The 13847-nt window shown below is 38.7% G+C and overlaps 1 protein-coding gene across 14 annotated transcripts in view; it reads left to right on the top strand.

Annotated features, from left to right (window-relative positions):
- TPK1 (thiamin pyrophosphokinase 1) overlaps nt 1-13523 on the top strand; it is a 559100-nt gene extending 545577 nt beyond the window's left edge. For all 14 annotated transcript variants that reach the window (XM_081534537.1, XM_081534527.1, XM_081534535.1 and 11 more), the window contains one exon: nt 12560-13523. In XM_081534537.1, coding sequence (XP_081390663.1) covers nt 12560-12678 — 119 coding nt within the window. In that variant the 3' untranslated portion in view covers nt 12679-13523. The remainder of the gene's footprint in view (nt 1-12559) is intronic.
- Nucleotides 13524-13847: the final 324 nt, after the last annotated feature.

The following is a 13847-nucleotide window of genomic DNA, read 5'->3' as shown; positions in this document are numbered from 1 at the left end:
CAGAAAAACGCAGCCTCACTCTCTTACTTACAGAAATAAGGTGGGCTGGAATCCAGGGCAAATGGCCCTCCTCCCCTCCAGCTGATAGGAAAAGAGCTGAATATTTGAATTCTGCCAATTTGCCAACCTCGGCTTTGCAGTCTTTAGTCTTTCCAGCTTTGGAGAAAAGCTGCAGGACATCACTGAGAGCAATAGAGTATTAAGTGCCTAGTTCTCATCCTTTGCTCTGGGAAAGAAAAGTTTGAGATAATGGATGAAAATTATAAAATCAATTTTAATGTTACTCATATTTTTAAGTTCTATTTCTCTAAAATATGAAAATCTCAATAAGTCAGACTATGCCTCTGTGTTCTGTAATATAATTCACATTAAATTTCATTGGAAGAGGAATTTAACCAGTCCTCACAAGCCAATATTCTTATTATCATTAGACTACAGTTTTTCCTTAAAACAATTGATAGTGATGTCTTTGAAGCAAATAGATAAGACACAATTTTTATATTCAAACAGAGCAAGCAATTGTAGGTTATGTTTATCACACACTACATAGTTGCTCATAGTTTTACATATAGCTATCACTTTTATTTTTTGTCTACAGTTAAAAACAGCGCTTGATCAGACTGACTGGTTGTCTTAGAACAACTAAGTTGTTTAACTCCTCTATACTCTGTGCAAACAAAAATGGGAAAAAATTTGAATTTAAATGTTGAATTGAAATTAAATGTTCAGCCAGCCAGTCCCCTGGGGTAGAAATGAAAGAGTAATTTGTGAAGGAGTGACATCATAAAGATGGAAACATAGGTCATTCGCCACTTTGGTCGCCTTCACAGAAAGCCCTAACAACTATCCACAGACAAGATACCATTGTGACCATCCAAGAATGCAGGCGTGAGGCTGAAGCACCCTCCTGCACATGGGAAACTGCGGAGCCCGTCCTACAGCCCCACTTACGGTGGTTCTTGAGCAGAGAACAGGACCAGTGTGTCTCACCTTCTGCACTGCAAAACCAGCAGCTGTGTCTGGCCAGAGAATCAGGTGCACAATTTAGGTCCTTAAACAATGGGCTGTGCTGACTCTGGGGTCCAATCAGCAGTCCTGGTCAAGCAGGCAAGCTAATCCATAACCACAGCTGCTGACAAGTACAGTACCCAGTCCTGACCAGAGAACCCAGGCAACCACCGAGTCCCCTCCAAAAGCCTCACTTGGCCAGAGAACCAAGCCAGCAGTCCTGTCCAGCCACAGCACACACCCTACAGCTTCAGAGCTCAGGCAGTGGCCTTGCCCACAAAGACCACCCTGATGGCAAGCCCCACCTACCCAAAGGGTCTACCAGCTCACATGTCCACAATCCCAAGCTGAGCTGACTGGAAGGACTGTCTCTGCCAAATGTAACCTGTTAAGTCTAGAAGAAGAGATCGTTTACTCAAATGTGCAGATACCAATGTAAGAAACCAAGGATCAGGAAAAATCAGGTAAACATAATAGTACCAGTGGAATTTGTTATAATAAAATGCCAATAAAGGACCCTAAAGAAATGGAAATCCACAAAATTCAAAGAATTCAGAATGATCCTCTTAAGTTAGTGAACTATAAGAAGACAGATAATGAAATCAGGGGGGGAAAATGCATGAACAAAATGAGATCAACAAAAAATAGGAACCATCAAAAATAAACCAAACAGAAGTCCTCGATCTAAAGAATATAATAACTGAACTTGAAAAATTCAGTAGAGAGCTTTAAAATCAAAATTGACCATGCAGTAGAAAGAAGCAATGCCAGGGCATTTGAAACTATTCCATCAGAGGAAAAGAGCTGAAGAAAGCCTATGTGACTTACAGGACACCATCAAAAGAAACAATATCTGCATTATGTGTACCCCAGAAGGATAAAGGGGCAGAAAATATATAAAAGCAATGTGTGCTGTGTTTAGTTGCTCAGTCAAGTCCGACTCTTTGCAAACCCATGGACTGTAGCCCACCAGGCTCTGTCCATGGGGGTTCTCCAGGTCAGAATACTGGAGTGGGTTGTCATGCCCTCCTCCAGGGGATCATCCCAACCCAGGGATCGAACCCAGGTCTCCCACATTGCAGGCAGATTCTTTACCATCTGAGCCACCAGGGAAGCCCATATAGAGCAATACTTCCTGAAAAATAAGGAGAGAAATGGACATTTAGATTCATGAGGCCCAAAGAACATCAAATATCAATAGAGTGACCCAAATAGTTCTAAAAGTCAATGACAAAAAAGACTTTTCAAAGCAGCAGGAGAAAGCAACACATTACATTTCAGGGAATTCCCATAATGGGCAGATTTCTCAAAAGAAATCTTTCAGGCCAGGAGAGAATGGGATAATATATTCAAAATATTGGAAGAAAAAAATCTGTCAACAATACTATACCTGGCAATGCTGTCCTTCAGAAATGAAGGCATAATTGCCTGAACAAACAAAAGCTGAGTGAGTTTATCACCACCAGGCCTGCCTTACAAGAAATGCTAAAGGGAGTTCTTCATGCAGAAATAAAATGATGCTCACTTACATCATAAAACCAGATGAACGTGGGTATAAAACTTCCTGGTATTGCTAAATAACCAAGATCATATTATTTAATATGGTAATAGTGGCACATAATTCTCTTACAACTCTAGTTTAAAAGTTTAAAAAAAGTATTAAGAAGCCATACCTTCTATAGTTGTTACTGTATATGCAATATAAAAAAATATGTAAACTGTAACATGTGACAGAGGAAGAAGTAAATTGTAATTGCAGAAATGCTACTGAAGTTAAGTCGTCATCAGCTTAAAATAGGATATCATAATTGTAAGATGGTTTATATAAGGATCATGGTTAACCACAGTGGAAAAACTTGTTAAACAAAAGATCAAGAAAAAGTGAAAGTACATCAGTACAGAAAGTCATCATCACAAAAAAAAGCAGCAGGATAAGAAGCAAGGAACAACGGAGCCACAAAACAGCCAAATAACAAAATGGCAATGGTAAGTCTTCCAGCAATAATTACTTTAACCATAAGGGATAAAATTCTTCAATCAAAGACACAGAATTGGCTGACTGACTTAAAAAGCAAAATAAAAAAATATACTGCCTACAAAAAGATTCACTTTAAAGACAGAGACTGAGACTGAAAGGATGGAAAAAGGTATTTCAAGCAAATGATAACCAAGAAAACAAAGGTAATGTTGTTGCCTCCAAATTTGGCTTTTTCTACCCACCAAAGCCAAATAAAAAATACAAAGACAGAGTCTGGATGAAATAGAAAGGTGCCTTTAATTCTCAGCTGGCGGAGAGGGGAACACAGTAGGCTTCTCCCTCAAGAAATGTGCTCGCCCCTCCGTGAGGAGTCTGGGGCTTATATAGGATGAAGGCTCGCCATCAGGAGTTGGTGATGAGGAACAAAGGTGTTTGGATCTTGTCGTCTTCCTCTCGCATTGTTTTAAAACCAGTCATAGACCGGTGTCAGTAACCCAGTAACTGAGTCTGACGATTCCGTGGCTCTGCGGCCTTCTTTCTAATGGGTAACTACAAGACAAGAGACTGCCGTAAAGATGAGCACCAGTTACAGGATGTATTTGGCATAGAGTCAAAGGATAATAGGTGTGAAATGTATAGCTCATATGGAGTTAGGGGACAGAAAAGCAAACATATAGATATTCAGAGTTAGAAGCAGTTAAAGTAAAAAGAAAACTAGGAATGTTCAGGCCTTGCTCACTGTTCTGTTTATCTTCTTTGTTCTCAAGAAAGGGAAAGAATAAAAACTTAATTCCACATTTTTCCTTTCCACTGCAACAGTAGCCATACTCATATCAGGAAAAATAGACACTAAGCTAATTCCAGTTGAGCTATTTCAAATCCTAAAAGATGATGTTGTGAAAGTGCAGCACTCAATATGCCAGACGGAGAAGGCAATGGCACCCCACTCCAGTACTCTTGCCTGGAAAATCCCATGGACGGAGGAGTCTGGTAGGCTATACAGTCCATGGGGTCGCTAAGAGTCGGACACAACTGAGCTACTTCACTTTCACTTTTCCCTTTCATGCACTGGAGAAGGAAATGGCAACCCACTCCAGTGTTCTTGCCTGGAGAATCCTAGGGACGGCGGAGCCTGGTGAGCTGCTGTCTATGGGGTTGCACAGAGTTGGACACGACTGAAGTGACTTAGCAGCAGCAGCAATATGCCAGAAAGTTTGGACAACTCAGCAGGGGCCACGGGACTGGAAAAGGTCAGTTTTCATTCTGATCCCAAAGCAACGCAATGCCAAAGAATGTTCAAACTACCACACAATTGCACTCATCTCACATGCTAGCAAAGTAATGCTCAAAATTCTCCAAGCCAGGCTTCAACAGTACATGAACCGTAAACTTCCCAGATGTTCAAGTTGGATTTAGGAAAGGCAGAGGAACCAGAGATCAAATTGCCAACATCTGCTGGATCATTGAAAAAGCAAGAGAGTTCCAGAAAAACATCTACTTCTGCTTTATTGACTACACCAAAGCCTTTCACTGTGAGTATCACAACAAACTGTGGAAAATTCTTCAAAAGATGGGAATACCAGACCACCTGACCTGCTTCCTGAGAAATCTGTATGCAGGTCAAGAAGCAACAGTTAGAACTGGACATGGAACAACAGACTGGTTCCAAATAGGGAAAGGAGTACGTCAAGGCTGTATATTGTCACCCTGCTTATTTAACTTATATGCAGAGTACATCATGCGAAATGCTGGACTGGATGAAGCAGAAGCTGGAATCAAGATTGCCGGGAGAAATATCAATAACCTCAGATCTACAGATGACACCACCCTTATGACAGAAAGCGAAGAAGAACTAAAGAGCTTCTTGATAAAAGTGAAAGAGGAGAGTGAAAAAGTTGGCTTAAAGCTCAACATTCAGAAAACTAAGACCATGGCATCTGGTCCCATCACTTCATGGCAAACAGATGGGGAAACAGTGGAAACAGTGAGAGACTTTATTTTGGGGGGCTCCAAAATCACTGTAGATAGTGACTGCAGCCATGAAATTAAAAGACACTTGCTTCTTGGAAGAAAAGTTATGACCAACCTAGACAGCATATTAAAAAGCAGAGACATTACTTTGCCAACAAAGGTCCATCTAGTCAAAGCTACGGTTTTTCCAGTAGTTATGTATAGATGTGAGAGTTGGACTATAAAGAAAGCTGAGCGCCAAAGAATTGATGCTTTTGAACTGTGGTTTTGGAGAAGACTTTTGAGAGTCCCTTGGACTGCAAGGAGATCCAACCAGTCCATCCTATCCTAAAGGAAATCAGTCCTGAATATTCACTGGAAGAACTGCTGCTGAAGCTGAAACTCCCAATACTTTGGCCACCTGATGTAAAAAACTGACTCACTGGAAAAGACCCTGATGCTGGGAAAGATCGAAGGTGGGGGGAGAAGGGGACAACAGAGGATAAGATGGTTGCATGGCATCACCAGCTCGACGGACATGAGTTTGAGCAAGCTCTGGGTGTCGGTTATGGACAGGGAAGCCTGGTGTGCTGCAGTCCGTGGGGTCGCAAAGAGTCAGACACAAGTGAGCGACTGAACTGAACTGAAGCTAAAAATGATAAAAAGAGTGTCACTGTATAATGACAAGGGGGTCAATCCATCAAGAAGATATACCAATTGTAAATATTTAGGCACCCACCCAACATTAGAGCACCTAACTATATAATGTAACATTAGCAGAACTACAAGGAAAGCAAACAGAAATAAACAACAACAAATAGTTGGGGACTTTAATACCCCATGCTCAATAATGGGGGCTTCCCTGGTAGCTCAGCTGGTAAAGAATCCACCTGCAATGCAGGAGACCCCAGTTCGATTCCTGGGTTGGGAAGATCCGCTGGAGAAGGGCTGGGCTGCCCATTCCAGTGTTCTTGGGCTTCCCTGGTGGCTCATCTGGTAAAGAATCTGTCTGCAGTGCGGGAGACCTGGGTTTGATCCCAGGTTGGCAAAATCCCCTGGAGAAGGGAAAAGCTACCCACTCCAGTATTCTGGCCTGGAGAATTCCATGGACTGTACAGTCCATGGCGTCACAAAGACTGATCATCTGGACAGAAGATCAGTAAGGAAAGAATGGATTTGAAAAACACTTGACTAAGTTGTAAGAGACATACACAGAATATTGTGTCCAATAACAGCAGGACACACATTCTTCTCAAGTGCACTCAGAACGTTTTCTAGCGTGATCATATGTTAGGCCACAAAACAGGTTTTAGCAAATTCACAAAGACTGAAATCTTACCAAATATCTTCTGTGACCACAGTGGCATGAAACTGGAAATCATAACAAAAGGAAAACTAGAAAACTTGCGAATACATGGAAGTTAAATACTTAACACTGTCCTGAAAAACCAATAGATCAAAGATGAAATGAAATTAGAGAAAGTATCTTGAGCAAATGAAAATAGAACCAAAACATACAGACTTAAGAGGTAAGCAAAAGTAGGTCTCAGGGGAAAGTTTATATCTATAAATGTGTACCTCAAGAAAATACATCTCAAATAACCTTTTACACCTCAAGAATCTAGAAAATGAAGAACAAACGAAACCTAAAGTTAGGCAGAAAAGGAAATACAGTTTAGAGGATTAAAAAACAAAATAGAGACCAAAAAACCAATAGGGAAAAAAATTAACAAAACTAAGGTCTGGCTCTTTGGAAAAAAATAAATATTTGTTTACTGAGGCAAACCACGAGGAAGAGGGAGATTTTCTGAAAATACAGAAATACAAAGGTTCATAAGACGCTTCAGTGACCAGCCATACACCAACAACAAAAAAGGTAGATAAATTACTAGATACACAGAACCTATCATGACTCAATCAGGAACAAATAGAAAATCTGAACAGACCAATTACTAGGAGAGAACTGAATCAGTAATCAAAAATCTCCCAAAAAGAAAAGTCCAGGACTAGATGTCTTCTGATAAATTTTACCATACATTTACAGAAGAGTTAACACCAACCCTCAAAATATCAAAAATATTGAAGAAGAGAGGACACTTCCAAATTCATGTTACAAGGCTAACAGTACCCTGACACCAAAGCCAGATAAGGACACTACAAGAAAACAAAACTACAGACCAATATCCCTGATAAATTATCCCTGATAAATATAGGTGCAAAAATTTTCAACAAAACAGCAAACTGAATTCAGCAGCACAGTAAAAGGATCATACACCATGACCAAGCAGTATTCATTCCCAGATGCAAGAATAGTTCGATATATCCAAACCAATAAATTCTATATGTCACACTAATAGAATGAAAGATAAAAATCATATGATTATCTCAATTGATGCAGGAAAAGTTTCAACATAATTTAACATCTGTTCATACTAAAGTCTCAACAAACTAGCTAGAGGAAAGAGATGCACCTCAGTACAATACAGGAAGGCCATGTATATCAAGCCCCACCTAACACCATACTCAAAGGGGCAAGACTGAGGGCTTTTCCTCTAAGATCAGGAACAAGACAAGGATGCCCACTCTCATCACTTCTATTCAACACAGCACTGGAAGTCCACACCAGAGAAATCAGGCCAGAAAAATAAAAGTCTTCCAAATTGGACAGGAAAACATAAATTAGTCTGTAAATGACATAATTTTATATAAAAAAGCCTAAACACTCAATCAAAAAACTGTTAGAGCAATGAATTCAGTAAAGTTGCAGGATATGAAATTCAAGATACATAAAAATATTTCTATATACTAACAATGAGTTATCTGGAAAAAATACTCTCATTTACAATAGTATCAAGAACAATAAAATACTTAGCAATAAATTGAACCAAGGCGATGGAAGATCTCTACATTGAAAACTATAATACACTGATGAAGGAAATTGAAGAGTAAAATGAATGGAAAGACATTCCATGCTCGTGAATTGAAAGAATATTTATTAAAATATCTGTACCACTCAGTCCCCGTCAAGATTCCAATGGCATTTTTACAGAAGAAAAAAAATGCTAAAATTCATATTAAACTACAAAAAAACCCCGAATAGCCAAAGCAATACTGAGAAAAAAACAGTAATGCTGGAGGTATCACAGTTCCTGAATTCAAACTATACTATATAAAGATAGAATAACAAAAGCATTGTGCTTAGTCACTCAGTGTCCAACTCTTTGCGACCCCATGGACTGTAGCCCGCCAGGCTCCTCGGTTCATGGGGATTCTCCAGGTAAGAATACTGGAGTGGGTTGCCATGCCCTCCTCCAGGGGATCTTCCCAACCCGGGATCAAAACAGGTTTCCTGCATTGCAGACGGATTCTTTACTTCTTCCCAACCCAGGATCAAAACAGGTTTCCTGCATTGCAGACGGATTCTTTACTGTCTGAGCCACCAGGGAAGTGATAAAAGCATTACGCTACTGGTATAAAAACAGATACATAAACCAATGAAGCAGAATTGAGAACCAGTGCATATACAGTGAGCTAATACAAAAAGAGGGCCAAGAATACTCAATGGAGAAAAACTGTCTAATAAATGGTGCTGGGAAATTGGATATTCACATGTGAAAGAGTGAAATTAGATCCCCATTTTACATCACTCACCAAAAATTAACTCGTAAAGGGTTGAGAAAATAAATAAAACCATAAAATTCCTGGAAGAAAACAGGAATAATGCTTCCTGACATGGGCCTTGGCAATGATTTTTTTTGCATATGATATCTAAAGCACAAGCAACAAAATAAAAAACAAGTGGGACTACATCAAACTAAAAAGCTTCTGCACAGCAAAAGAAACAATAACAAAACAAAAAGACAACCAGAGCAATGGGATAAGATATTTGCAAATCATACTGAGAAGGGGTTAATATTCAAAATATATAAAGAACTCCTAAAACTGAAAAAAACAGTGGTCAAAGGACCTGAATAAACATTTTTCCAAGAAGACATACGGAGGGCCAATAGATACATGAAAAGGGTAGTTTACATCGCTAATCAGGGAAATTAACTCAAAACCACACCAAGTTATTGCCTTATACCTATTAGACTGGTTGTCATCAAAAAGACAAGAGAGAACAAATTCTGGAGAGGACGTGGAGAGAAAGGAACCTTTATGCACTGTTAGTGGGAATGTAAATTGGTACAGCCACCATGGAAAACAGTATGGAGGTTTCTCAAAATTAAACATAAATCTACCATATTACCAGCTATCCCACTTCTGGGTGTATATCCAAAGGAAGCAACATCCCTATGTCCAAAGATAACTGCGCGCCTATCTTCATTACAGCATTACTTACAATACTTTCACCATATTACCAGCAATCCCACTTCTGGGTGTATATCCAAAGGAAGCAAAATCCCTATGTCCAAAGATAACTGCACGCCTATCTTCGTTACAGCATCACTTACAATAGCTAAGATATGGGAAAAACCTGTGTCCCTGAACAGGTAGGTAAAGAAACTGTGGTGTATAGACAGTGGAGTCCTGTTCAGCCATAAAAAGGAAACCCTGCCATTTGCCACAGTGTGAACAGACCTTGAGGGTACTATGCTAAGTGAGATAAGAAAGATAAATACTGTATGATCTTGCTTATACGTGGTATCTGAAAGACTCAGATTCATAGAAAAAAAAATATCAGATTTGTGATTGCCAGAGGCAGGGAGTGGAGAGAATGAGATGAAAGTGGTCAGAAGATACAGACTTCCGGTTATAAGATAAATAAGTACTGGCTATATAATGTGCGACATGGTGAGAATCCTGGCCAATGCTGTGTGGTGTATTTGAAAGGTGGTAAGAGAACAGACATTATAAAGTTCTCATCACAAGGAAAAAAATGTAATTATATAAGGTAATGGATGTTAACTTATTTTGTAAATCATTTCATACTATATGCATAGGTCATTATATGTGCTATACATCTTAAATTTATACAGTATTATGTCAACTATTTCAAAACTAGAAGGAAAAAAGTAATTTTATTGCTGTCTACAGGAAGTTATTTCTCTGCCAATCTTATGTATTTTATTTTATTTCATGATTGACCCTCAAACATTTGGGGAGAGGGGAGTTCAGTACTAATTTCAAATACTTTATTAAAAATTTTTAGTTCTTCTAAAAGAGACTTGAATGTTTTGTCTAAAAGCATAATTCTTTGAAAAAAACATACTCCAAAATAATTGTAGTGATTAGTAGTTAACTCTGTAGTAAACTGAGTTTCATGATTTTGTGTTTTCAGCTTATTTATCTTTGTTTTCTATCCTTTTTATTCTACTTTTCATAGAGGTGGAGACAAATGAATTTCATTGTAACCTTTCCATTAACTGTAACCATTGTTAATGGGCTGAGTGTTTGTGTCCCCCTAATGGGCTGAGTGTTTGTGTCCCCCTAAATTCATATATTGAAGCCGTAATCCCCAGTGTGACCATATTTGGAGCTGGAGCCTTTGGGAGGTAATGAGAACCTCATGGGACCCTCATGGTGGGATTAGCACCCTTATAAAAATGAGGAAGAGGTAGGAGATTTCTCCACCGGTTGAGGATACAGCAGGAAGGCAGCTATCTGTAAACCGGCCAGGAAGAGGGGTCTTACCAGAACCAGCCATGCTGGTACCCTGATCTGGGACTTTCCAAGCCCCTGAATTACGAGAAATCATGTCTGCTATTTAAGCCACTCAGCCTATGCCTTTTGTTACAGCAACCAAAACCAACTAAAACATGTTTAATAACTGATCCTGGTGGAATTTTAAACATTGCAAGAAAAAAAAAATTTATAAGATTGGATAAAAATGGCCTTAACACAAATATTTCATGCAAAGTAAAAACTGTACATTCTTATATCCTAATAAATCTATTTCAGTTCTTGTCCTATTTAAAAATTATTTAGGATGCAACAATGTCTTAGAAAAACCAATATATATAATATAGTTGTCTACCCAGGATAATCCAAAGTCCCAAGTCTGCCTTCAGAAAATCAGAAAGGAATTTGTGTGCAACAGCAAACTAGAGAAGTAATTTTGTACTCTTGTTCTTTGAGCCCAGGTAAAAACTAGGATTTTAACCTAATTAGTCACCAGAATCTTAAACGCACTATGTCGAGTCCAGGGGGGTTGTGTGTACCCAGTGCTTCACCGGGGAATTTCCAACTCTAAAGCTAGTCCTCTGAAGCCCCCTAAATTGCCTTTCTGAATAAACGCTATGAAATGTGTGAACCGCTCCCTGTCCTTTAGGAGAACAAGGCTTCTTCCTTAACAGACTTCCTGTGACTCCCTCCACAAGCATCATCCCTAACACTCTGAATATGTAATTATGCCTGGACTTGTAAATTTAATGTATATGCTTATTCATATCATTCAGAAACCTCATCTAAGAAAAGCTCCCGATTACTGGAGAGGCAAAAACACTGAATTGCCTCTTAGGGCAACGGTCGCATGAGGTTGACTCTGCAGTCCTGCAGTTTTGCTTTGTAACTTCCTGTTTGCATTAGTAGTAAACGTGTTGACAACTATGAAAAAGAAATAGTTAGAGTTTTAATAAGTAAACTGTGTGAACTGGTAATACTGATGATATATTATCCTATAATACTGGTTCTGAGTTTTTAAATTGCATTTTCAAGATTTCCTCAGAAAGATAACAGGCTCCCTCTAGCGGGGAGTGACCATTATAATTGAATTATTTTATTTACTTCAAAGCTGTGTAACTTCATAGTTGCACTTTGTTGGAAGGAAAAGAGGCCTTTTCTGGCTCTTGACATTTGTTTATTTCTCTGCATAACATTTATTTTTCCCTTTCTGATTTCTTCTGATTTTATCAGGGCACGTTGACAGGATAGTCATGATTTAAAGTCATGTCGATAATGTCAACTGCTCTTTTATAGGCAAAGAGAAATGAGGTTACCAATAGATTCCTACATTACTTCAGCAAACTTTTGTTAGGAAATATATATACTATAGATTAATGTAATTTATAAATATATAAATTTTAATAATACAACATAACTCCAAAACCTTTGTTTTGACAAGTAATGACCTGGAAGTCTGCTTTTTGACCTCTGAGTTCCGATTAATTTTACAGAAAGTGAGCCTTGTTCACTTTGGCTTCTTTTTCTTAATGAAGAAAAATGACCAAAATCCTATACTGTTTTTTTTTTAAATAATTAGCTTTCTGTCCCATATCACTTATACTCGAAACTAAAACTGCCTTTTTATAGAGCTTAATTAAATATTAAAATGTTAATTCTGAATCATCAAAAAAATTAAAATTGCACCCAGGCAAGAAGTAAGTAACCTATTACAGAAATGGATGTTGGTTTTAAAATTGGTAAAGAAGAAAAAGAAAACATTTTACTGAAATTTAGTGTTGAGACTGACATATACCCCAAACGGATAAATAACCTGTAGCCAACTCTAGGAGGAGTGGTCACAGCAAGTTATAGAAACTTTCAGCTTTAGAATCTCACTTATAGATCATCTATTAATTCCAAGTGTGTGCTTAATTGCTTTTTGGTAACTCTCAACAAAGTCATTCTACACTGGAGGGAAATTGGGTCTCACCAAACCTTTGTTTTCTTATGTTCTTACAGCAAATCAGATGCTTGGTTTTGGAACACTAGTCAGCACTTCCAACACCTACGATGGATCTGGTGTTGTGACTGTGGAGACGGATCATCCCCTGCTCTGGACCATGGCCATCAAAAACTGACCAGTACTGACCCCCATCGCTGTGCCTCTGAATACCTCATTTGCCAAAAACATCATGCTCAACAAGAACAGTCCACCTTGGCTGCCAGGACTCTAAACCTGTCCCCTGGGAAGCCCGCTAGTTTTAAAGACTGTTCATGTGTTCATGTTCTGATCATTCAGGTCACACTATAAATGACAGATTTCAGTTTTACTGTGACGGGTGGGGGAGAATCATTATTTGTTAAAGTAAACATGCTCTGTTAGATTCAGTTGGAAAACTAACGTGGATCATCTCCCTCTCAAATTCAGTCCTGATTACTCTTATTAATCACTCCATGTACCCCCAGAAAATGGTTTGCAGTTTTGAAGCTGAGAAAGCTCTGAGGTTTTGTGGTGTCCAGCACACACACCTCCTCCTGTTGACCCTTACGTGCTTGCTTCTGTCTAATAAGATTGGCTCTCTCAGTATTATGTGGATTCGCTTTCACTGAAAAAATAATTCCTTTTAGCTTCAGATGCTAGAACCATGCTATTTTATTATGACCTTAACAGTTTGGGGTATTATCTTTTAATGATAAATAAAAAATCACTAGCCTGATTATTAAAATTTAAAACAAGTAGAACCCACCCAGTTGCTTTACATAATGCAAACCCAGTGTTGCTGTAGAAAAAGAGACCAGCCTCTCTCTTCTCTCTGGTGCTACAACAGAGTGAGGGTCGCGTTGTAAGTAGAGAATGAAAGTGGGACCTGTTGAACTAGCATGCAGTTGTGCATAGTTAATCATTAGAGATCATTTTTAAATTATTTATGCAAATACATGTGAAACTGAATCCAGATGTGAAATAAAAATATTTAGTTATCAACGTGCCTATCTGTTTTTCAAGAAGACAATCCATATTCTCACCTGTATTTTATGATGACCAATCTTTCTTAATAAACGTTACATAACCCCCCGCCCCCCCAAAAAAAAACTGCTCAAAGGTTGATTCACAGCTGCAATTCTTCACACACCTGATTTTTGAGAGCAACCCAGGATGATGGTGAATACTTTCTCTAGCCTCCACAGAAGTTACTTTCTAGAGCCCTGGTGCCATGTGTTCACACTTAAATCTCTCTCGACCTGTTGCTGCATCTATAAAATGGGGATCATAGGTAGCACCTGTCTACCTTGTCAGACTTAGGAAGGA

The sequence above is a fragment of the Giraffa tippelskirchi genome, chromosome 10 (genome assembly GCF_054371585.1).
Source record: "Giraffa tippelskirchi isolate mGirTip1 chromosome 10, T2T-mGirTip1v1.2.pri, whole genome shotgun sequence".
NCBI classification, from domain to species: Eukaryota; Metazoa; Chordata; class Mammalia; order Artiodactyla; family Giraffidae; genus Giraffa; species Giraffa tippelskirchi.
This window is presented reverse-complemented; position numbering and strand designations above follow the sequence as displayed.